General features: G+C 35.1%; 1 protein-coding gene across 5 annotated transcripts in view; it reads right to left on the reverse strand.

Annotated features, from left to right (window-relative positions):
- Positions 1 to 2,727: 2,727 nt before the first annotated feature.
- The window catches only part of LOC129245550 (protein apterous), an 88,535-nt gene continuing 63,937 nt past the window's right edge, over positions 2,728 to 27,325 (reverse strand). For 4 of the 5 annotated variants that reach the window (XM_054883764.1, XM_054883763.1, XM_054883762.1 and 1 more), the window contains 4 exons: positions 8,360 to 8,533; positions 7,968 to 8,221; positions 4,850 to 5,043; positions 2,728 to 4,742 (listed from right to left, as the gene is read on the reverse strand). In XM_054883764.1, coding sequence (XP_054739739.1) covers positions 4,578 to 4,742; positions 4,850 to 5,043; positions 7,968 to 8,221; positions 8,360 to 8,533 — 787 coding nt within the window. In that variant the 3' untranslated portion in view covers positions 2,728 to 4,577. Of the gene's footprint in view, positions 4,743 to 4,849; positions 5,044 to 7,967; positions 8,222 to 8,359; positions 8,534 to 12,668; positions 12,981 to 27,325 lie in introns of those variants that run through there. The other variant, XM_054883766.1, reaches the window with a different exon arrangement.

Here is a 27,325-nt window from a genome sequence, read left to right on the forward strand (position 1 = left end):
ACCCTGCCATTAAGTTTCATTTAGGACTCATAACGTTTTTTTTATTTTCTATTTTTCATAAACGCTTTCAGGAATTCGATATTGTGTATAAGAATAATTTTGATATAAACAAAAATATCAATAGCTTTGTAAAAATGTATCTTAAGCAATTATTTATTCACTATCAACTATATAATTATAAATAAACATAATATATTATGTGTGGCATAACATATACATACATATTTACAAAGAATACATGCTAATCGAAATCGCTCTTTATTTCCCACTAGATGATAATATCTTTTGATAAATATATAATGAAGAATTTTATAAATAAGAATACATACATATATACATACATACATACATACGAATTTAGAGGAAATGGGTTATTGGCTCTTTTACTGAAATTCCATCAAGCCATCAATTTATTTTTTGAATCTCATATAAGGCGAAAGTACCAAACAAGCAGGAACTACATAATAAAAATGACCAGAATAAAACATGACAGCTAATAATGACAAGAAAAAATCACATGTACATACATACATACATACCTATTCAAATACAATAGTTCCATTTAGTAAAAAGTTATGATATTTCATTTGTGCGGCCTTACTTTGTAAAGTTTCGAAAAAAATTTACTGCACACGTAAATCAATTTCTTATTGACTAGCAAAAAGTATTCAAAGCCGTAGACGTTCGATATAAAATATTGCATATGTATGTACATACGAGTATCTATTTAAACGTGAAAGGAAAACTTTTAAACTTTCGTGTTTCCAATGATAATACCTACACAGATGAAGTGTACTTTTCAATTTCTTAAGCTCTGTGTGCCTTAGCGGCGCACTCGTCAATCGACTGCCAGGAGTCACAAGGAAGTGTTAAATGTTGCAAAGCGAATGAGATAAACTTCATTTCTAATCTTTTACAGACAGCCTTACTTATATGCATGCACAATAGGGTGCCCCTTATGTTGAAAAGAGTTCAGATTCTAACTTAAATAGAGAAACTTAAATATACAGCGTTTTAGGCCAATCAAAAAAGGATTTAGAGGTGACTCACATCTATAGAAATTCTAAAACATTATGATTTTTTACCATTTTTTAATTTAAGCGTCCAGATTTCATTTCTGTTTGATCGAAAAACAATTTTTTAAACAGACTCGGCAAGAAAAACGTGACGCGTAGGGCAATTTTGATATATTATACTAGGTTGTTCTATAAGTTTTGCGGTTCGATAAGAGAAGGTGTTGCTACTAGTTTAAATTTTTTTCTGTTATGTTGGTACACTCTTCATATGAACGCATGTGAAGTTTAATCTACCAATTCTTTCGTTGTTTACAAGCCATTTAGTGTCGACGTGCCGCGGTTTTTTTGGAACGTTTAAAAGCAAAGGAAATTTATGAATTGTTCGTCCTCAATTATTACAGTAGACGATGACATACATAGGTATACCCCTACAAACATATAAGCTACTCATTTTTGAAGAAATCGTAAGAAAAGCAAACGAAAGATGGCGTAATGAAGATACCTGCAAAATCGGCTGTCAACTGTGGCCGACTCTCAATGCTAAATGCACAGAATCTCTGCTAAACCAAAATAAACATAGTCTTAGCACACTGATTTCAGTCATAACGGGGCCTTGTTTAATAGGTAGGCACTCCCAAAGGATGGGTGTGCAAGCACATGACTGAAGTTGTTTTGATGAGGAAGATAGAATCTTGCACCTTCTGTGCCATTGTCCTGCTATTTAGAGATTATCTAGAGATTTACTATTCTAGGCAGACAATTTTTTAACGAATTGGAAGATCTAAGTTCTGCAGAAATAGGAGATGTTCTAAAATTTTTGAAAAGCACACACTGGTTTTAGGAGAAATAGGGAAAGCTCTCCACGCGGCATCACAATGGGCTATGAGCCTGAGTGTGTCCCACAGGACAACCGCTTCAACCTAACCTAGTACAGTAGAAATATGGGTTGCTGCATTTAAACGTGGTCTTACAATCCTTCAAAACGATCTACGTCAAGGGCATTCAAAAACAGTAACGACACCAGAAATCGTAGAAAAAATACAGGAAATCGTATTGGAAAATTGTCGAGTGACTGAAATATTATAGATTTAGTAAAAGCCATAGGCATTTTATTGGGCAGTGTTAGTAATATTTTGACTAAAGTACATATTATGTTTCAGAAAGCTGTGTGCGAAATGGGTGCTGCATTCGCTAACAATGGAACGAAAAAACATTCGAATGCGACTTTCTTAGCAACTTTTAGAGCGTTTTTCGATTTTGTGTGTCGTTTCATCTCTATGGATGAGACTTGGGTCTATCACCATGATGCTAAATCAAAACAAGAGGCTAAAGAATGGTTCGAACCTGGTTCTTCGGCTCCGAAACGAGTTCGTGTCCAGAAAACGGTCAAGAAGGTGTTAGCATCAGTTTTTTTGTTCATTTTGTTTGTGGATTAGTTGTAAACTGGTAAAATAATACATTCCGAATATTATTGTAATCTTTTAGATCAGCTGAAGGAAAAAAATCGTGTAAAAAAACCCAGTTTGCAAAAAATTTTTTGTCATCAGAACAATGCACCGTACAAGAGCATTTTTTCAATGGCTATAATCCATGAATTAAAGTTCGAATTGTCGGAGTATCCCCCGTATTCATCAGATTTGGCCCTTGCGACTTTCCAGACCTAAAAAATGTACAGCGTTTTTTATTAAATCTTGAGGTCATAACAGCTGTGGCAGCATATTTCGCAGCCCTTCACAGCCCTCACTTGAGTAATCGAATTCATAAATAGGAATTTCACTGGAACAAGGGATTGATGTTTAGGGAGAATTTACTGAATAATAAAGTCTATTTCAAACCATTAAATTGCAAGCAATCTGATTATTATATTATTTATAAGTGAGAGGCATAAAGTTGTTTTCTCAATAAATGATATATTTAAGCCTAAAATTAATAAAAGGCTAAAATTCATATTCCTTCAAAATTTGGATCGTAGCGAGCTACCTGTTAATCCTTTTAGGTTGGCCTAGAACGTTGTATTTTTAGTTTTTAGAATATTCCATATTCCTAGTGCCTGACACCGATAATCTGAACGCTTTTATTCTTATCCAAGCAATTAAGGGCCACCACCCTAATGCACATATACTACGCATGTCTGCAACTATACCTCAATCTTTCAATTCCATGAAAATACTTTAAAAAGGTCGAGTTATTTGTGGAGACACTTCACATTTTAATTATGTAGGCGTATGCTGTCAAGAAGTTCTGATTTTAAATCAGTGGTTCCATGTTACAGAAGGTGAAGAGAAAGAAGAGCAAAACAAGCCTGCATTAAACTCAAAGAGAATATCCTTTAAACTATAGGGGATTAATTTAAAGTATTTTCTGAAATAGAAAACACGATTTTTGCGGTTGTAAAATATAAATATATGTGATATATATTTACATATATGTATACTTGGCGCGTACATGTTTTGTTGGGTGTTTGGCCGCGGCCCTCCGTTGTGATGTGCGTCTTGATGTGGTTCCACAAATGGAGTGACCTTCACTTTTATGCCGCCTCCGAACGGCAGATGGGTTTACGAGGAGCTTTGAAATAGGAAACTCAAACAAGTGATCGCTTTCTCGCTCTGTATGAGCTTCGGAAGTTCGAGCTACCTAAACAATTTAAATTTCAATGTTTTATATTCACATAGCACGCCCGCCTAGATTACTTACACTAGAGATATAGATATACCGTACCCGCACAGCAATTGTCTATACGTATATTAAGTGCATGAATCTAAGTATTCTATATATTGACCCTAATAGTTCAGATATAAGTGCGAAGACCTTTGATTATTTTCCTCCAGAGGATCGTTACGTTTCTGTTCAAAACTATTGCAAGAACCAAATCTAATTTATACCCTTTCTTTCGCAACCCTACAGTTGAATTTTTCAATCCATGCAAATGGTATATAAAGGTACTTAAGTTAGTATTGTTTCATACGATATATAATCGTATGTATTATCCATTAAGTGCCAAATGTGCTAGAAATAACGAGTTCAGATTTCGGTACTCTGTTTAAATTATGTCTTCTATATTAATTATATCTAAATACATTTACAAAAATATTAGCCCATGCGCATAAGAGTTTTGCGGTTGAAAGGTGTTTTTGATGTTTCTTGGCTATTGACCTGCTGAGTGTACCCATAAGCGCATAATATATGCGCATGAATACACACATACATGCATGCTGAGTCTATGTATGTTGGTTGTTTTCGAATGCATGAATACATTTGGCGTGCAACTAAATACAATTTGCTGAAGTTTATATAATTTGTGGATAAAGGTATAGTGTGAACTTATGCATACGGTTGTGGGTGTACATATGTATGTGTGTGTGTTCGAATGAAGCGTGTATAGGCGGTATATTCCCTGCCGTGGTTGTTCTCTTGCATTGGACTCGTGGGCTTGCGCAAAGCGGGTGCTTTCGACTACAGCTACGGTTACAGTTACAGTTACGGCTGTGATATTGGTAAAGCAACAACATAAGCGTGATTAGCTCAAAGTTCTCTGTGTGGTAACAGCAGTGAATACGACTGCTACTCTAGTGTATGCTGAGGAGAGCCGCCCATCATGAACGAAGTAGGACTATGCGCAGAAATGCTGTCTAAATCAAGAGATCCATCGCCCTTTTCTAGAATATTGGAACCATCTTGCTTCATCATCATGCGCCGCCATTTAGCTCTGGCATTTTGAAACCATACCTATGCAAAAACGAAAATCATATTAGCAAAGTTATACGCGTGTTACATACATTTTACACCTACACATACGAATGTGTAGTTGTATAAAAGCACGACATTTAACTTACCTGCAAAACTCTTTTTGGCAACCCTGTTTTTTGAGAAAGTTGTTTCAAATCCTTGGCATCCGGATTGTGGTTTATATTAAAGTAAGACTTCATAGTACGCAACTGGTGGTGCTTGAATGACGTTCGCATCCGTTTCGTCCGGGAAGCAGTCATTTGAGACCCACGTCCGAAGTCTAAATATTCTGTATTTAAATCTGGCAAAAGCAAAGTACAGAGGTTTAATAATATACAGACATATGTATGAAATATGTACATATGTATGCTCAAATATATAGGCAGCAAATACAAAACATCTAATAAATTAAGGCTAAGCATTTAGACTTTAAATTGATTTATTTTTTCCTTCTTTTACCCACTCCGCTTAGGGGGAGTCTAACCATTATTAATTGCACACGGTTTCTTCTCATATACTAGGTTGTTCAATTAGTTTTGCGGTTCGATAGGAAAATTTTAAAATTTTATGGTTTGAATATATAGGGTTATTCAATAGGTGCGCTTCAACTTTTTTCCGATAGGGAGGGCGAACGACGCAATGTTTTTTATTTTTCCCTTGTCATTTGTAAACTTCATTAGTATACATTTCATCATGGAACGCTACACACTTGAGCAACGATTGCAAATCGTCAAATTTTTTATGAAAATAATCGTTCTGTTGCTGCTACTTTAAGAGCATTACGGCCATTTTACGGTCTATTTAACAAGCCGTCCCGTTTTGGGGTTATGTGAAGTCATTGGTCTACAGTAACAAGTCAGCGACGATTTGTGAGCTCAGAGCCAATATTGAACGCGAAATTGCTGGAATTTCGGCCGATTTATGCAAAAGAGTGGTCGAAAATTGGGTTCAACGATTGGACTTCGTAAAAAGTGCACGCGGTGGTCATGCAAAAGAAATCGAATTTCATACTTAAATGTATATGTTCAAACTCGATAATAAAAAAAAATTAGTTAAAAAAGTCAAACCGTTTGTGTTTTATTCAAAAAAGTTTAAAAGTTGAAGCGCTCTTACTGAAAAACCCTATACTTTACTATTTAGAATAGTCTCCCTGTACATTAATACATTTGTTCCAACGAATTTCCAATTTATGAATTCCATCTCTGAAGTCAGAATCTGCAAAGAATGCTCTTAACATTGCATTGCCCTGATAAAAAATAATTTTTTTGTTTTACAAACTGGGTCTCTTCGCACGAAATTTTTCTTTCAGCTGGTCTAAAACGTTACAATAATATTCAGAATTTATTTTTTTACCAGTTCGCAACTAATCCACAAACAAAATTCCCTTCGTATCACAAATAACTGATGCTAACACCTTCTTTGTCGATTTCTGAATACGAGTTCGTTTCGGAGCCAAAGAACCAAGGTAATACCACTCTTTAGCCTCTTGTTTTGTTTAAGGATCATGCTGATATACCCAAGTCTCATACTGAGGAATCGACGCACAAAATCCACTTTATCTTATCGAAAACGTTTTAAATGTGTACACAGCTTTCTGAAACCTAATATTTCAGTCAAAATATTTGCTTATACTTCCTTCTACTAAAATTCTTTCAGTCTCTCGACGATTTTCCAATACGATATTCTGTATTTTTTCTACGATTTGTGGTGTCGTTGCTGCTTTTGCACTCCTTGACGTGGTGATATGGATCGTTTTCAAGGTTTGTACGACCTCGTTTAAATTCAGTGACCCATCTTTCTACTGTACTAATTGATGGTGAAAAGTCCTTAATAACTTGCAAAATTCGTTCACAAATTTCTTTTACTTTTAAACCTTGAAAAAATAAAAATTCAATCACTGCACGAAAGTAAATGAACAGATCAAAATGAAACTTCACATATGTGTACACATGATGAGGTTACCAACATACCAAAAAAAAAAAAAAATTGGCTAATAGCAACACCTCTCTTATCGAACCGTAAAATTTTTTGAACAATCTGGTAATACGCAACTCGCAATTGAAGAATTATCATAATTGAAATCTCCTCTTCCATACGATTAGTAAAGAAAATAAGAGAAATTAAAGGGAAAAACATAGCGTACATCAATTTGATCATAATTTACAGATGGGATATAACCCTTTAAAGGTCTTCCCTGCAAAATGCAAACAAATTTATTTCGGGTTGGTGTCGAAATTCTGTATGTACAAAATTCTGCTTTTTAAAATGCTGCTTTTTTAAAATTCTGCTTTTTTAAAAATCTGCTTTTTAAAATTCTGCTTTTTAAAATTCTGCTTTCAAAATTCTGTATTACAAAATTCTGTATTAAAATATAATGTTAACAATGTTAAAGAGGTAATGTAATTATTTAATTTATTATTATTATTATTTTTTATTATTATTCGAGATATTAAATAAAAAAAAAATAATAATAATAATAATTTTTTCTTCAGTTTCGATAGAATCCACATTATTTTTGCGTAGAACTCCTTTTCGCGTGGGCGGCCTTCGGCCGCGCTTCAAAAAAATAACCCTCATCAGTGCAACTCCGCTACGCAATCCAAAATACGCAAAAGTACTGCGTAAAACTCTTCTAAAAAAACGAACAGCTGCGAAGAATTATTAAGAAAAGAAATGAATTAAGTCACACTACATATTTAAAAAGAATTCAGAAAAATATTGTAATTGGCTAAACTAAAATATTGTTATCGCATAAACATATACATATGTATATTTATGGAATAAATATTTATTTTGTTACTTCTTGTATGACGAAAATCACAAAACTTGAATAAAGCAGAATTTTTAGCATTAAACATGCAGATTTTTAAAAAAGCAGAATTTAAAAAAACAGAATTTTTTTGCAATTTACAGAATTTTGTCACCCAGAATTTTGTAATACAGAATAATGACACGCTTCCATTTATTTCTACTGTTATGGCTTGAGACCAAAGAAATATGAGTGAATAATAAATATATTTTGTTTTATGTACCGATTCCCGATACTGTTTTAACTATGGTAACTATGTTTTTATCCGCGCTATGTTCCGACTAGGAACGACACAAAATTGTTACGTTAGAAACATTTTGTTTTCGTATTCAATTTATTGTCAAGGAAATATACTCGTATAAAAACTGTGTTACTATATTGAAAATAAAATAAATAAGTCTTTTACATTTATTTACCCATATTGGCAGTGAGAGCTTCAATGTCCTTAGGCTTCCTTTTTCGAGGTCTGCCTTTTTGGCGCGGCGCCTGCGTTAGTCCTGAGATTACATGTGAAGTAGGCACAAATATGCCACTAGGAACAATGCGAGTGGGATCTGAATGAGGACTGGACGACTCATGTTGTGGCGAACCAAAGTCCGTGCAATACGGGAATGGACCTCCGAGCCTTGCTGACGCTGAATCACCCTCGCGAGCGATGCTATAGTGTGTTCTGCATGGAATGCATATATATAAATATTTTCTATGTATTTGTATCAAGTAAAAAAAATGTGAGTGTGTATTGTACATAACTAAATATACGTATGCATGTATATGTACACTCATTTTGTGCTATCGTATAATTTTTTACCTGCAATATATAAGGGCGTCTATAATTCCATATTGATCGCCTTTGGTAAGGGGCGTGTTGCAAATTGTACAGCAGAAACAGTTAACGTGAAACACCAGGCTTCTGGCTCTCATTACCAGCTCTGTCGCACTGATCGATGCTCGACACTTTGAACATCGCCTTGTCCCAAAGAAACTGCAATTAAAGGAAATTTTGTTGCTATAAGTGGATTTTATAAAATAAGTTTCGTGTTTTGCAGCTGAAAAAAACTTATACGAATACATCTGGGGAGATTTCACACCCTATTTCAAAAATACGCCGTGTTACCGTTGTGCAATTAAAATCTCAATTTGACTGACACCTACAAACGGGCGGACATATATTAAATATACTTATATATACACACTTACGGACCAGTTTTGGCGAATTTTTTTTGGTTTTTTTAACCTGCATTAGTTTTTTAAACATATATAGCTCATTCTACAACAAATACCAATAGCGATATGAATGACTGACCATTGGCCCTAGCTTGAAACACTGTCGCTTCTCGCCAGGCAATGACAAATCTGCCATAAAAACAGGTTCTCTTAAATATAATCTGTCGAATGGATGAGCACAATGTAATTCTATTTTCAAACTTAGCACCAACATACTTGTTAGTAAATTTCAGTTCTTTGAAGTTCAAATTAAAAAATGTTTCATACCAAACTAACGAAGAAAACTTCTGAAAACATTTAAAATTCCTTCCTTCCTTTCCTTACAGCTTGCACTTAATTATGCTAACGTTATATGGGCCATAAAACTCCGCAACCCATTTTTTCTTCTTTTAGATTCTGGTTAAAAGTTTGAAATGTTGATGAAAATTTGTCGAATTTGTGTAAATCTTGGAAAAGCATTGAAACGTTCATATCATACAAATAAACGTTTCAATGCTTTTCCAAGATTTACACAAATTCGACAATTTTCATCAACATTTCAAACTTTTAACCAGAATCTAAGTTATTTTATGATATAAACGTTTCAATGCTTTTCCAAGATTTACACAAATTCGACAATTTTCATCAACATTTCAAACTTTTAACCAGAATCTAAAAGAAGAAAAAATGGGTTGCGGAGTTTTATGGCCCATATAACGTTAGCATAATTAAGTGCAACCTGTAAGGAAAGGAAGGAAGGAATTTTAAATGTTTTCAGAAGTTTTCTTCGTTAGTTTGGTATGAAACATTTTTTAATTTGAACTTCAAAGAACTGAAATTTACTAACAAGTATGTTGGTGCTAAGTTTGAAAATAGAATTACATTGTGCTCATCCATTCGACAGATTATATTTAAGAGAACCTGTTTTTATGGCAGATTTGTCATTGCCTGGCGAGAAGCGACAGTGTTTCAAGCTAGGGCCAATGGTCAGTCATTCATATCGCTCATTTGCTTCAATAGTGTCATAATCCAAAAAAAAAAAAAATATAATATATATATATTATATTAAGCAAAACGGCATCAACGTTTTCAATTTTCAATGTCTCCCGAAGTAAAAGTAAAGAGATTTTCGTCTAATGAGATGATGTTAATAGATATCACCTAGAATTTTATACACAGCATAAAGGAAGGCCTTGTGGTAATGTCCGCAACATTTTTTTTTTTGAAATGTTGAAAGTGTATAAGGACTTTTCGCCATCAATTAGTAGAGTAGAAAGATGGGTTGCTGAATTTAAACGAGGTCGTACAAGCCTTGAAAAACAATACCAGAAATCGTAGAAAAAATACAGAAAATTGTATTGGAAAATCGTCGAGTGACTGCAAGAGATTCCGTAGAAGCCCTATGCATCTCATTGGGCAGTGTAAATAATATGTTGACTGAAGTATTGGTTTTCAGAAAGCTTGTGCACAATGATTGCCGCAATGGAACAAATGGAACATTCGAATGCGACTTTCTCTGCAACAATTTAAAGAATTTTCGAAAGAATCAAGTGCGGTTTGTGAGTTCATTCATCACTATGGATGAGATTTGGGTCCATCACTTTTATTCTAAGTCAAAACTAGAGGCTAAAGAGTGGCTAAAGAGTGGCTCCAACCTGGTTTCTCGGCCCCGAAACGAGTTCGTGTTTAGAAATCGGCCAAAACGGTTTTAGCATCAGTTTTTTGGGATACGAAGAGAATTTTATTTGTGAGTTACTTGCAAACTGGTAAAACAATAAATTCTGAATATTATTGGCACCTTTCAGACAAGCTGAAGGAAAAAAATCGTGGAATAAGACCCAGTTTGCAAAAGAAAAAAAATATTTTGTCATCAGGACAATGCTCCGTACAAGAGCATTTTGACAATGGCTAAAATCCATGAATTAAGGTTCGAATTGTTGGAGCATCCACCGAATTTACCAGATTTGGCCCCTAGCGACTTCTAACTATTTCCAGGCCTAAAAAATTCATGCGGGGACAGAGTTTTTCATCAAATGATGAGGTCATAACAGCTGTGGAAGCGCATTTTGCAGCCCTTCCAGATTCTCCCGCCAGGGATGGAATTCATGCATTTCAAACCATAAAATTGTGTTTTTTTTTATGGAACCGCAACAATATTGAACAACCTAGTATGTATGTATGTATATGGTCTTGTCGTAGCGCTCCAGATTTAAGCGCTGCAAAGATGACATCTCATAACTCGTGATTTCTTGGCTCCCATTTGAAAGAGGGCGTCTTGAAGTCACTTAAAGTTTCTAATGAACGACTGTTAGTCCGCCGAAGAAGAAAGAACTGGTTGCTTGGAATTTGGACAGATTACTTAGACAAGTTTAGCACCAATCATGAAACAATTGTTTCAGACCGATTACGGTCAAGTGATGAGTACTTTACGAAATTTTGGTAGAGTGCTTATTCATTAAAATAATATTGTAAAAAAAATTATAGCAGTTTGTGGTGGCGTGCGAAGCTTATTTGCCACCCGAGGTAAGCTATCGAAGTGACACTCTAAATTTTTATTTAAAATATGTCTTACAAGAATTATCAATGACTTCCTAAAATTGGTTTCAATAAATTTTTTCTCTAATTATGTATTGTATATTAAATAAGGGTTTTCCAATAAAAGGTGTTATTTCGCTATTAGAACGAATGTTTATTTCATTAAAAAGAGGAAGGTATGCCGTTAATAGTAGAAAATAACATCAGGCAAATGGCCACCACGACCATGCTTACAGGACAATATCCTTTTCATGAAATTTTCCTTAACCGAATTGCATAGTGGCTGCCCTATGTCCTCGATAGCCTCACGAATTCCATCTTTGAGGTCTTGAATCGACCCTGGGCTGTTGGTGTAGACCTTCTCTTTCACATGGCCCCAAAGAAAAAAGTCACAAGGTGTTAAATCACAAGATCTCGGTGGCCAATTGTGATCACCTCTTCGAGAGATAACACGGTCCGGAAACTTTTCCCGTAAAATATCAATGGTTTCGTTGCTTGTGTGGCACGTAGCACCGTCTTGTTGAAAATAAACGTTGTCCAGATCAATACCATCCAATTCCGGCCATAAAAAATCGTTAATCATCTCTGGATAGCGATAGAAAACACCTGCTATTGGAAAACCCTTTATACAATAATCAGCCCGAAATAGTTGAATAAAGAATAATTTTTGTGTTCAAAATAGCTGACTTAGAATAGTTTACTTAAAAAATGTATTTAACAAAGTGTGATAAAATTTGGCATCGTCAGCATCATAAGAATGTTATATATTACAAGGTGGCACAAAATCAGTCATTCAATTTTGTTTTTGAATAACTTGTTTACAAAATACACGACTTTTGCGCGCTGCATTGCTTGTATGTTTTTATTCTGCAGCTGTCTAGTTAACAAGTGCCAAATATGAATGACGTATGTCAATGTCAGATTGCAAAAAAAAAAAAATGTTGCCCATTTTAATTTGACTACTTACATATATTAAGTTGGGGAAAAAGAAATACATTACTTAAAGTTTGTGCTCGTTGTCAAGAAAACATTCCACACTAAAAAAAATCGTTTGGTGTTTCTTGTTTGTTCTATTCAGTTGTGAGTTACAGGGTGTTAACAATGGAAGTTAAAGATAAAATTCGGTATATTTTACAGTTTTTCTTTTTTTGGCAGTATAGTCCTTTAAAAGAGAGCCGCACTGAGTTTTCATACCTTAGTTACGTGTCATTTAAAATTAATATATTGTAGAAAATATTTTGTAATTTAGAAATACGAAAATGAATATGTGTGTATGTGTGTATGTCTATAATAAATATGTTAATAAATTATTCCTTTTGATATATATTGAATTATTTTAATTGCATTGGTGTCTATATAATATTTTGAATTTTACTCACAGCAGACACATTAGGTTGTTGAGTGGAATACGATTTGTCACGCTGTTGTTTCAGCAAAGATGCTGCAAGAATGCAATCCAACAACGTTGACTCAATTCAAACTACTTTCGGCAGAGGCTATCATTGTCACTGCCAAAGTAAAAGAAAAATCTTCAAAGCTGTTGTTAAGTTGCCCAAATTCAGGGATTTTATTCAGAAAATGGAATGACTTGATTTCATCAAAGTCTTTGTTGTCAACTTTTATCGAAGTTAATGCACTTTCGTTATGTTTACAATGTTGCAATGAAATATCGGACGAGTGTAAATGAAATAATAATCCAAACAACCTGTCCATTTTCGTCAAATGCCCAAAGCGCGCCTGTAATTTGGAAAAGCAACACCCAGAATAGGATAGACGGACGACTTTTTAAATGCACGCTTGTCATCTTCATTATAATTTTGCAATTTCAAATCGCTCTTCCATTGCATTCATACTCGTACACACACGCACACACATATGCATCGCGTTCACGTATCACTGTTATGCACATATATTTGACGATAACTGAAGTATAACACTTTTAAGAAATTTGGAGCTCATTGCGTCTGTGTGCAGCCCTTCACAATGTGCCGCCCTAGGCAAGACATTTGCCTTGTAAGCCTCGTGCGGTGCTCGCCACCGAGCGTTTTGCATTGAAATGAAATAACAAAATTGACGTTTGAAATTCTATATTCACGATTTTATCACAGAATTCAATTAAACGAAAAGTAAAATTATTACTAATTTCAAAAAGGTTGAATGCAAAAAATTTTATGTGAAACTGCCCAAGGCTGTACGAAACCTTAATTTATCATTGCTGCTACTGTGCAGGAATGAACCTGTGTGTGTGAACACACACACATATGCACATGTTCATATTTTTAATATGCATAAATCCCTGTATATTACACTCAAAAGTGTGTATAAGAGCATCCCAAATTGAGGCATACTTTTATAGCTTATTTAGATCGATTATTTAGAATGATATTTACAAAATAATCAAGGTAATTCCACACATAGAGGGAGACGTTTTTCCGTTTTTCTTTTGTCTGCCTCTAAATTATGGGTAAGTCAAATTATAGCCTGCCTGTTGAGGCCTTGTGATTAACGTTGAATCTGCTACTGGCGTCTGTTTCCTTGTCATCACGAAGAAGAAGAAGGAGGATATAAATCGCACTCATTGATAATACAAATACATGCACACACTTGGCTATGTACAGACATACCGAGGTGTGCATTCTTATATTATTTAATGCAATTTAGTGCACGCTACTATATTTAGCTAAAAATATGTGCAATAAAAAGTCCAAATAAAAACAAGACTCGAAATTGTATGGGTTTGATGGATTGAAAATGCTGATATTGCCTTAAATCCGTAAAAAATATGTGCAAGTGCAGTTGCATGTAGTGACACAGGTAAAATACACGCACTTATATATTTATGTTTTACGTATTTAAGTTTTTTGTTGGAAATTCACCTTTTCTGTCGGAAATCATACATACAAAGGCCTAGTCAAACCAGAGTTTCGTTTCAAGTTAAAAATAGCCAAATATGACACCGTGCGACAAAAATCCACTTTTTGTTATCGAGAAAAAATATCACATGCACGTAAAACTAGCGATTTTATTGAATAATGCTGCATACTCGTTTTTTTCTCATCAATTTAATTTTTCAAAGTACTAAGGATTACATTTTTCAAACAAATTTTTTAAATACTTATACTGGCTTCATGGTATTTATGCGGATATCAAACTAAAGAGGATATATTCGGCTATGAAAAATAATATTGTTTACTTGTTTTTGCATACTTTAGTTCATAAGAGAAAAGTTGAACTATTTTTTTTGCATACATTCTGTCAAAAAAGTACCGGGAATTGTTCAATAAAACGCAAAATAATTGTTTATTCATCAAAATTTATTTTGTCGCCTTCAAAATAGGCTCCATTCGAAGCAATACACATATGCCAACGATTAGTCCAGTCGTCAAAGCACCTTTAAACGAAATCTTCAACACCTTCAGCGAATTCTCCTTAATGGCCTCTATCGACTCAAAGCGGCGTCCGCGGAGTTGCAATTTAAGTTTTGGGAAAAGGAAGGGGGCTAAATCTGGTGAATACGGTGGTTGTTCGCATATAATTGTCGAGTTTTTGGTCAATATTAGTCTTGTGAAGCGGTGCGTTATCATGGTGCAATATCCATGAGTTTTCTTTCACAAACTTGGCCGTTTCCTAGGCACATTCTCTCTCAAACGTTGCATAACTTCCAAATAATATTCTTTATTTACCGTAGAACCATTTGGAAGGAATTCCGAGTGCACAAGAACATGATAATCAAAGAAAACGAGTAACATGACTTTCACTTTTGACCGACTTTAACGTAGTTTTTAGGGTTTCGGCTCATGTGGATAGCGCCATTCAGCCGCCTGTTGACTGGTTTACATGTCAAACTCATATACCCACGTCCCATCACCTGTTATGATGTGCTGGATAAACATTGGCTCCGAATACACCTGCTCAAGCAATACTTCAGCCACTTTCTTCCGATGAATTTTTTGAAAGAAATTCAACTCTCTTGCAACGAGTGGAGCAACCACGCGTCTCATGCTCACTTGATGGTGTAAAATGTTGCGAATTGATTCGTGAGACACGCAAAGGTCAGGAGCTACTTCCCTCAAACTTAAATGATGGTTTTCCAGCACCATTTCCTTGACTTTGTTGACGTTTTCATCCTTTGAAGACGTTGACGGGCGACCAGATCGCACACTCGCCATACGCATTCTATAACATTTCCAACGATTCAGCACACGAAATCCCGTTCAAAACACAAAATTTAAGACAAATTCTTTGTTCGATATTTTTATCCATCGTGAAAATCGCAGAACACACCTGCGGTTGACTGATATAGTTAAATGCCAAAAACAAGCTAATTGACAGATCACGCACAAACTCTGCGACACTATAGAGGATAGTTGTATTAACATTCCAACAAAAAAATTTAGACATATGTGTAGCGCGAGCTTTTTAAATGAATGATAGTTTTTTGATAGAATGTATATTTTTTTCAAAATAATTCTTAGAGAATTGCCAGGATATTGAAAAATAAATTTGTACCTACAATAGAAATTATTGCTGGCGAAAAGTAAGCAAACACTTTTTAATAGCTGGAAAAATCCTCTTTCGTTTGATATCCACAATAATACCATAAAGCCACTATAAGTATTTAAAACCATTTTTTTACTTTAAGAGAAAAGTGAAAAACAGAGTGTGCAGCATTACTATAATATTAGTTTGGGGAAAAAGAAATCCATTACATTCTCGGTAGATACCTGTAGTCAAGAGATATGTCGTAAAGTATTGATCAAACAATTTGAAGTTTGCGCTCGTTGTCGAGGTAACATTTCGCATTAAAAAAATTATTTTGCGGTTTTTTGTTTGCTCCATTCAGTTGTGAGTTACAGGCTGTTAACGAAGTGTAAAGGAAGTCAACAAAGAGTAAATTCGGTACATTTTACAGTTTTTCTTTGATAAAGGCGAAGGGTCAGCCAGGCCGCTGAAATTGTGAATGGTGTTTATTGTGCCAGTAGTGTAACGGTTAATTACGTGCAATTTTGGTTCCGTCGATTCTGTTCAGGCATTTATTATTTTAAAGAAAAGGTCGATGATGTCGGTAAAATCACAGAAATAATCGAAGTTGGCTGGCATATTAGTAGTCGCCCAGCTACTAAAGATCTACCAAAAACAGTTTTCAATCATTTGCGGAAAAATAATGGATTTCGGAAAACAAGACCTTGGGAGATCAAAACTGCTAGACATCTTTTCGGTCGCATCCGAATTGTGTGCAGTATAATTTATATGAGCAGGCATCTCTGAGTCGATTTCTCAGTACAAAACGGTGGAAGATGTTCCTCTGACTATCTAAGGTCTGTTCTTGGACAGGCCTTACCTTCATCCTTGACAATTTTTTTGCGTAGGATGTTCGGAGTTTTCCTCCATTTAAAGCACATGTTCGAAGGTCTTTTATATGGAAGAAAATGTGTGGTGAAAAAAATTGCAAAAATCTCTATAATTCTAAATAAAAAGTTGAAAACGTTGATTTGTAAAATTTTGACTCTCTGTCGTGTAAGTTCTTTAAACTGATGTTGGAAAAGATCGTGCGAGTCACAGAGCTTAATCGCTCAGGCACAATTTTTATAAGAGTGTACAATTAGTGGTGTATGTCGATGATATTGCCATCATCGACCTGTTATAGTAGTTCTGCCTTTTCCAAACTGGATAAAAAAGTAAAGCGAATGGGTCTGGTGAGGACGAGGACAAAACGAAGTGCCTCTTGTCGTCAAACAAACAGTCGGCGCACTCGCGTATCGGCACCTACGTCACTGTTGACAGTTATTATTTCGAGGTTGTGAAAGACTTTAGGAACCAACATTAACACCGATAATAATGTCAGCCTTGAAATCCAACGGAGAATCTCCCTTGAAAATAAATGCTGCATTGGAGGCTACGCAATTGAGTAGTGAAGTCCTCTCTCGACGAATCAAACAACACTCTATAAGGCTCTCAGCATACCCGTCCTATCGTAATGCGCGCAAGCTTGGACTTCAAATAATAATTGCAATGTAGAATACTGAAGCTGAATTATGTACATATGCATGTATGTACGTATGTATGTAGGTATATACAATATTTAAATATGCATGTATTTGAGTCAGTCCATGATCCTCTTTACCTTAGCCATTTTCTTTCTGAAGTGCTGCATTTATTACGTTTTTATTACCCATCAGACAACGAAACAAAAAATATTGATAAATGCTAACAATTTACACATACATACATATATATGCACATGCATATGCATTTAATTCAATTGGAGCTTTTGGCGCCATTTCAGCCTGTTTATTGCGACATTCTTGTGTCATTGTTAGACTTTGTGCCACCATTCGGATTAATAACTCCATATTTAAGTTTAGTCGGTATTTATTATCTTTATGTAAGTATTTTTAACTACAAACACTTACATTTGCCTGTGTATATACATATATGGTAGGGTGATCCAGAAGAAGTCGAAAGTACCCACTATATGTCCATATGCCACCACCCTTCCTCAAATTGTTCTATATGGAAAAATAATGTAGACATATTTCATATTTTGAACTCTGTGCTGTGAAGCGCATAAAGTTCCTTAAGTATTTTATATGGCAATAAGTCGCAAATTTGATATACAATCGCTAAAAGTTGATATTTTCATAAATATTATATTTTTTTTCAAAACCTACACTGTGCGTCAGCCCAACAATTAACCGGGTTTCATTCGTATATTTATTTATTTATTTATTAAGCCAATTAATATAATAAATTCTTATAGGCTAAGTAGACATATTTTAATGGTTAATGGTTAATAAAAAGAAGAAATTCCAATTGAACTATTGATGATTTAAAAAAAATTTTAAAAATAAAAAAAATATCTCAACAAATTTAGAGATTTTTGGGCTCTAAAGGCTCTAGTAATAGGAGCATTGCAACCATAAACAGATTTTGAGAGACCTACATAGGAATATTAAGGAAAATCCTGTCAAGAAGCACCAGACAGTCTAGACTCTAGAGAAACACAGATCAAATCGAAAATAAAAGACAAATATTAGATTTTTCTCCTGTTTTGCAATGATTTTAAGCTAATCAATAAACATCGTGCTTCATAGGTAGGAATACGACCGTAGAAGCGTATATAACAGAACACAAAAAGTAAGAATTCTTTCAGGATTTGTTCAATTCTAGCGGCATGGCGCGTATAATACGGAGACCCAATGAAGGATGCATACTCAAGTTTGGAACGTACAAACGCCGAAAGTACGCCTTTCCAAGAATAAAACCTCTGCTGGGTTTGTTACAGTTAGTTAGAGCTTTTGACGGTCACTTTATCTTTTTATCAACAGGCTACTACTCTTAAATCTTACTTTTAGCTTGAATTTATGACAAATCATTCGAATTTACAATTTTGTTGTTATTATGTAACTAAGTATATTTGTGAATAAAATACTTACACCCGTGGTCAAGTAATTATACACGCGAATTTTGAATAGATTTGACTACTTTTTTTTTTTTTTTTTTAATTTTTAGAATTTTTTTAATATAGTCATATTAATTATCATCATAATTGAAAATCATACAATATAAATCAAAGTTTCAAACCTTGTACAAAATTATTAAAAATTCGAAAAATTTTCATCAAAATTTCAGACTTTTTTTCAGACTTAGACAAATCCTATTATTCGGAAGTGATCAACGAACTAGAACAGCGTGGGGCGAAGTGTATAAGCCTAAAAGGCGACTAAGTCGAAAAATAAAAAAAGGTTTTTCTTAAACAATTAAGTAATTTTTATTTTTCCAAGGAATGTTCAGGCGACCCTCGTATATAAATATTTTTTTCTTTATTTTAAATGGCAACAGAATTTGATAGTTGCTCTCCCTGCTCATCAGATTCAGTACACCGTTGCCAAGTAAAACAATCTAAATGATAATGGAAGAGTAACGTATCCACATTTGTTTTTGAAAAAAATGTTCAGGAACTTTTTCCCTTAATAAAGTGTGCTAAATACTGAATGAAATGAACCCCTAAGCAACTTTATTTTGACAAGTAGAAACAAGAATTTGTTTTCAAAAAGTTGATTTACCTTTCATTTCCAAATTAACCCATTCCAAATTATCTAAATGGATATTTTGGTACACATTTGTGAATAAATATTTTGTTTTATTTCAATTATATATTTCAGGTAGCAAAACAATTTAAGCAAAAGAAAAGTAGTGGAAAGCTCTTCAAAATTTAAGGCATAGATTTTGGGATGGGGTCGGAGTTCTCTTTCATATGAATTTTGGTGTTCCTCGCTCGCTCTTACATCCTTTGGAATTGAAGGCATTGGCACCTGACTCAGCTACGTTTTTTGTGCAAATGCAAACCCTTTCCGGGCAACAAAACTTTTCAATAACTTTATACTTGCACTTTTTTATACTAAAATTTGATAGGGTATGAACCTGCATACCAAACTTTTTTCTGGAAATTTTAATTAATTAAAAACCGTTAAATTATGATACGAAGCTTGAGGATTTTTTCTAATTCTTTTATACAGTGTAAAAGTTGGATTTGTATGGGTTTGTTAGACAAAGAACAATACTTGTACACATAAATAAATAAAATAATGCCCATTTTTCGAGGTGGGAATGTATGTATACTTTGAGAAAATTCTAACGAAACCCCATTCGTGCCTTAAAATTGTTTCACAATCTTTTCAAACTATGGAATCTCAATGATTTTCAACTAAAAATGTTTAACAAAATATTTTTTACAGAGTCGCGAAACAAGCCTTTATTTATTTCTAGTTTTTACATATAGTTTGAAGAAGAAAGGTTAAGATTAAGATTTTATAGCTTGAGTTTTTCTGAAGATAAATTATAATATTCTTTGGCCTCAATGGCCATTTTTAGCCATTTCATATAAAATTGGCAAAGGAAAGGTTTTTCCATATACAAAATATGTGACGAACTTCATGGGCTTTGAGGTACCATTAAATCAACCGATTTGAAAAAAAAAACATTTTCTTTTCAACAATCCAGGGTGACTTTTTGTCGAAGTGTCTAAACAGTCATATGAAGAAGAATATATGTGCATACATATGTATTATATGTAATATAATTATTATATGTATACATATGTGTGTATATCTTATGTGTATCTACATATGTTTGTTTGTTTCAGATTGTTTTGCGGTGATCGTTTGCTATTTTGATTTACAATGCAACATACCGTTGCACGCGTGTTAATGTTTTACCAGTGTGAACTCTGTTGACGTGGCATCTCAAACACTTGTACCTCTTACTTAGAACCATCGGCCTCATAAATAATACGAAACATGTTCACAAAATTGGCGTGTTTCGAGTTGTGTCGTATATTCGTGCATACCCTGCAGGAAAAACCTGAGCTATTGAAGCAATTCTATGATTGAAAACTATGAACAGTAGTTGGATTTCAGAATGTGACAGTGTAAAAACAGGGCACACATCTTTTGTTAACTAAGTCTTCTAACGCCAGATTCGTACTAGCCCTGTCTAGAAAGGAAAGCAGAACTATCGTAGGTATACTAACAGGCCACAATTTGTTAGCGGCACACGCGTACAAGATGGGAATTACAGACAATGATAGCTGCAGAATTTGCAATGAACTGGAAGAGAGGGAAACTCTTGAACACCTTCTATGTTCTAGCTAGAACCCGAATGAATGCTTAGGAGCTCTACAATATGAGAGGTTAGAATGTCTTTCGTCGTTAGAGCTTCAGAGCTTACTTCGATTCGCCAAAGACGCAGGCTTATTGCAACAAGCCTACTACAGGGAAACGTAAGGGTCAAGCTCCATCTGGACTCACTAAAGACCAATAGGTCTATGTGATGGCTTTCAGCCAGCCAGGTCAACTTAATCTAACCTTCTAACGCAGGAAGTTGATTCTTCAAGTCGGGTTGGAAAATAATGTGAGAGTGTTTTTTTGTTTTTCAAATAACGAAGTGAGCTATTGCTGTATATACGAATTTTAATAAAATATGATAAAAATGTATTAATTTTAAATTAATGCACTAAAGTGCAATTTTATAGTAAAAAAGTTTATAGAAATAATAAATAATAAAAAACAGTAAAAATAATAGTTTCGGGAAAAAGAATTCCATTATTTTCGCGAAAGATGGCTGTAGTGATCCATATCTCGTAAAGTATCGATCAAACAATTTAAAGTTTATGCTAATTGTCGAGGTGACATTTCGACTTAAAAATTTCTTTTGCTGTTTTTTGTCTGTTCCATTCCACCAGTTCGGTAGTGGTGTACTGTCCTGCAGGGTATGTTGAACTCGTATCGTACATGTGCAAGTGTGTGTGTGCATGTGTATAAAAACATAAACACTTTATACAAAAATATGATGTGGGCACCTCCTCAAGTACCTCAACGCCAAAAACTCCCTACCAATCTGGTTGTTTGTTTGCACGCCACATCCCCACCACCAAAGAAAAATGAATTATGATTATTGCCATGTAAAAGAGCAGGCAAGATGTCAAAGTGACATCTTTTAATATATGATTATGCCTTTGAGTGCTCGAAATCTGATATGTGCGCTCGCTCGTGATGTCGCTTCCCTCACAGTTCACTGCGAAATTCCCACAAAAACATGTACATATGTTTGTACGTCTATATTGTAGAAATTTATGAATACGTAACGTACGTCTGTATGTAAATGCATGCACATATGTAAGAGTATGTTAGTTCTACAACTTGCCACTTCGGCTGCTGATACTGTCGCTGCCGTTGTAGCTGCTGTTATGCGGTTGCTGCTGTTTCTGGTGGCATCCAATAGCCCGCCAAGCGTGAAAACAGCAACAGTGGAACAAAGCATTGCGGTGCTGGTGAGTGAGTCTAATCTGGTCTGGCCCGGTCTGTCTACGGCTGCGGTGTGAAGCTGTTGTAGTGGTCGTGTACAAGTGCCAGTTCGGCTTTTCTGGTTTGCTTGATGCGGAACGTAGGGGCGGGCAGATATCTGATACAAAATATGTGCTTGATATGTTGCATTTCAGAACAGTAAAACACGAATTTGTCTTTGCACGGCTCGGTGTCGACACAATGTGACACCGCAAAGCATTCGGATGCATATTTGTTTGTTAATGCAAAATCAGGCTGACCAATCGGATGCTACCATAGCAACTACTAGATATTCTCTTAAACTTACATACTCCGAACTATAAGTCAATTACAATTTAAACTATGTATTACGTTGATACATGTTTCAATAATAAAAATCTAAACATGTACCCCAAATAAAGTTGACAGAGTTAGGGCGATCTTCTGATCTAATTTGCGATGTGACTTTTGAATTAAAAAAATGAACGTGGTTTAAAGCTACCGATATCCTACATATTAGGCACTTTCGATTAGGTCAGTATGTATGTATTGTACATATGTATGCTTGTACAGGGTGGCCCATAGAGTGCTTTCTTCTTAAAAATTCAAAAGAGTTAACACAAAAGTTAACGGCATATTATTGGATTGTTGGAAAGATTCAGCATTCCCATTATTGGAGTAGGATTTCATTCATGTGGTTATCTGCACTGGCTTCGTAGTAGCGCATCTGTTAACCCTGTTTTTCAAGACCTTGGTGACGGTTTCTTGCTCTATCTCACGAATAGCTTGTTCGATATTCGGCTTAAACGTCTGAATCGTTAATGGATTTTTGCATTATTTGTGCTACACGACAACCCACAAAAAAAGTCTGACGGCGTAATGCCGTGACATGGTGCGCCATCCAGCTGAAAGCAAAGATCGTCGAAATATATGCCTCTAAATTTCGGCCACAAAAAATTATTTCTCATGCCACTGCAGCGCGAATCGTATTGCCGTATTTGGGATGAAGAGCAACCCAAAGCCATTCAAGAACATCCATTACATCCATTGAAAACAATCGATTGGTGCGGCCTATGGGCTGGAGGAATCATCGGTTTTTATTTCTCCAAAGACGAGACTGGCGCCAATGTAACAGTGAATGGCGAACGATATCGCGCCATGATAAACGACTTTTTAATGCCCTAAATGTGAGCCCGTGATCTCCACAACACGGGCGGGGTTGGTTCCAACAACATACAACCCATGAAACGATTAATTTACTGCGTATCGTCGTTTCGGTGAACAATTTATCTCTCGTCTCGGACCAGTGGATTGCCCACCAAGATTGCCTCATATCATACCTTTGTACTTTTATTTGTGGGGGTAAGTGAACTCTAAATGCTTTGTGGATAAACCAGCATCGATTGAGGCATTGAAAGAAATTGCTACTAAAGTTATTCAAGAGATACCGGCCGAAGTCCTCCAGCGAATCATTCAAAATTCGTGTTTACGGATGACCGAATTACGCCGCAGTTGCGGCCAATATTTGAAAGGGATTATTTAAAAAAAATAAATGTCATGAATGGTTCTAAACAAAAATAATACAGATTGGCCAATCAATTGGAATTTTCGTTGTTTTATTTCAATTTAAAATCCAATATCTAAATTGATCGCCCTTTATATACTCCACTTTCTTTAACGTTTCAAAGAATGAGGGTTACAAATTCGATTTAAATTTTTTATACAGTTATAACATACAGTCGGATGATAGTCAAGATATCTCAACGAAAGGAAGTGGACGTCTTATTATTGGTACACAAAAATTTACTTTTTAAAGTTGATTTTATGATATTTGATTTTGTTTTTGAATAACCGTAACCCTGTTTTCTATTGTGAACTGAGTTTCTAAATACATCTTTTTTGAGATTGGCAATTAGGTGCTCTTAAGCGATAACTCAATACCGATTTACTCTAGCTGGCAAATCTTGTAATGATTTTACTTTATGCGCCTCTAATCGGCACAAGAGCAGCAAATAAGTAATATTCATCCTCAGATGAAAACGTCTACATTTTTGCAAGTCATGCTGATTAAAAAAAAAAAGCTCAGTGACGATATGTAACATTTAGTTTGAGAGCACACACCATTCTTCTTCTTAATTGGCGCAATAACCGCTTACGCGATGTGTCCATTCGGACGAGATGACCCAGCCAAAGTAGCCGCTGGATCTTTATTCGCTGCGCTATGTCTATGTGAGCTTTACGACGACACCACAGCACCATTTATTTATTGGAGTAAGCATTTTGAAGTAAGAACCTGTTTCCAATGCCCTTATACAAGCTAGTTGCACATTCAATCATTTGGTTTTTAAACCTGTTGAGAATTCCAGACTTTCATGAATATTTTTAACGAATGAGATAATAATACATAGCCTAACTTCTTTGTACAGTAGGCTGCACTAAAATCAATTTAAAAGTCACACTAAATCATGAAATCGGATCGCAACCACCATTATCGTCAAAATTACCCTTCAAGTGTCGCTTGTTCTTTGTCACGACTGAGTCCTTATTGTGTAATTTGTTTTTTATTGTACAGCCTTACAGTGAAATTTACTAGCTAAAAGGGATGTTAACATTAAAAGCTCGTATATGATTTTTACGTTGAGCCAAAATCAAAGGTTAATTCGAATAAAAATACTGGAGATATCTGCAATTCAATAAGAAAATTGTCCCAATTTGGCATAAGCAATTATCGAATGTTAAAAGAGGCAGCATTAATTAAGTCTACGCCACTTTTATGAGTCTCTACAGTCTTTCTAATAAAAGCGAGACCACCACAACTTAGAAATCACTTGAGCAATTCGAATCGAACAGATATATAGTGACCATCATTAGATCTAATAGCTTCACATCTTTCAGTCATACTTTGTGTTAATTTTTGGGAAAGTTGTTGAGACTCTAAATTAGCGGAATTTGCCATGATACATGAACCATCACTCTGCAAGACGCTCATCTTTCCCGTGCTACTTTATGGCGCTGAAGCATGGGTTGTGTCACAGACTGATGCATCAGATCTTGGGGTATTCGAGAGAAAGATACTTCGGAAAATCTTCGGTCCTCTTCGTGTTGGCGATAACTGCTACCATCGAATGAACCACGAGCTGTATGAGCTCTACGACGAGGTGGTCCCAGTGAAGCGTGTCAATATTCTGCGCTTACGTTGGCTGGGCCACGTGGAGCGTATGGATACAGAAGCTCCAGCAAAGAAGGTATTCGGATGGCAAGTTGGAGGACAACGACGTAGGGGGAACCCTATCATCGCTTGGTGTAACAAATTGGAGAAGGCGCGCGCAAAGCAGAGACGCCTGGCGAGACTTGTTGCAGTCGGCCTTAATCTGGTAACGGGTTGTGATCCTTGACTAGGTCATATATGTTAGTAAGTAAGAAGCCCCAAACATGAACCCTAACTGGATGCTGCGTTTAAGTTGTCGATTATCAACAGTTTACTAGGACCGACGCATACCACTATTCGCCCGTGAATATTACGTTTGCCCAATTCCGTTCTTAATTTGCCTTAGCCCATGCAATTCTTTTTTCAATGTGTTGTAATGAGAGCACCGGTTTTTTCAATGAATTCCAGAATTTGAGATCTTCTTAACGTAAGCGTCCTCGAATTTTTCAGGATATATTAGCACCACTTTTCCTTAAAACTCAGTTTTACGCAACGATAAGTTCGGCTTTGTCACAAAAAATCAATGATCTTTTGATCTTGCTTTAGAAAGGTATTGTGAAAATGATACACCTATTTATCAGGATTAAAACGTAAATGTAACGGAACTCTTTGAATTTTGCCGACCAGTCTTCCATTAGACGGACTGTAATTATTTCAAAACTAAAAATACTAAGATAATTTTCTTGAAAACTGCACTGGAATAAGCATAAAGTTCAGCTTATATCGAATTCGGCTGCAAAAATTAGCTAAAACGTAGTGTAGTATCAATTAATATTAATAATTTTCAAAATTGTTGCACAATTGACTGTGGTATGCCTCTAACTTTTTATGCAGCTGATAAATTATTTCTGTAGCTGAACAGTTTAAGATCTCCTGCCTTTCTTGGCTCGTACGTCATGCGGACTGCTCCCCTGGTGTCGGTTGGAAGAGAGGAGGTCATTCATTGCGCTATTATTATTATTGCATATACATAATTGTGTGCATACATACATATATATGTAAGTACAAAACCCATATTCATTCAGTATTGTTTGAAACTAAGGTACTTTTTATACTGCAACATTCAAAGTCTTGTAATTTTCTTTGTTTACTCTTTTTGCATATTCAAGTTCAGCGCAGAAAAATACACAACAAAAAATCAAACTAACTCTGTATGGCGGCCGTTATAACCGAGAGAGTTGCGCTTAACTATCATTCGGTTGCCTTGTGTTCGAGGTATGAAACATCAAGATTTTTTTCTAATAGTGATCGTCTCCCGGCAGGCAGTAGCAAAACTTTGAGTGTATTTCAGCTATGGAAAAGTTCCTTATAAAAGCAAATAGTTTGTAAAAATTGGTACAAATTATTATGTTTTGGTGTTCATGTACCCAAAAAACTAGCAAAGTATATAGGGGAAAGTGAGAGAGCAAATTACATTTCATTTTGAGGGGAAGTTGCAAGTTTTTACTGGATAAATTTTTACTTGTAAGAATTTGCAATTGGGAAAAGCAGCTGATCGCAAAGTAAAAATAAACACGAATTGAAATTTGCGAATTGCAATTGCTAATGAAATGTTCTTCATCTGACAGCGATGATGAAATACTCGTAGAACAGATTATTGTGGACAAAATGAAATCAAGTGATTCCGAAGCTCGTTATTGTGCATTTTATATTTAATGCAAGGTAGCTGAAGTGAAATTTTTTTTTAATTTTTGTGATTTTTTCTGGCAACAATTTAATTAGCTGTTCGTAAGTCTTGCAAATTGTTACTGGCTTTGCGTTCATGTAAATTAAGGGGACCTGTAGAAGTTCGAATTTTTTTTTTTTCATAAAATGTTAATATAATCCTTTAAGAATATGTAAAAAAAATTTTAGAAAGTAAAGGTAAGTATTTCTTATATTATAGATCGTCAACCGTGAGGACTATATTCTTTGCGTTCGAGCGCTGGGAGAGGTATAGTTACGTTGCCGACTTTAGACGCGTTTTTCTCAAAACTATATTTTTCGAATTGGCGTACACGATAGC

Source organism: Anastrepha obliqua, chromosome 4 (genome assembly GCF_027943255.1).
Source record: "Anastrepha obliqua isolate idAnaObli1 chromosome 4, idAnaObli1_1.0, whole genome shotgun sequence".
Taxonomy (NCBI): Eukaryota; Metazoa; Arthropoda; class Insecta; order Diptera; family Tephritidae; genus Anastrepha; species Anastrepha obliqua.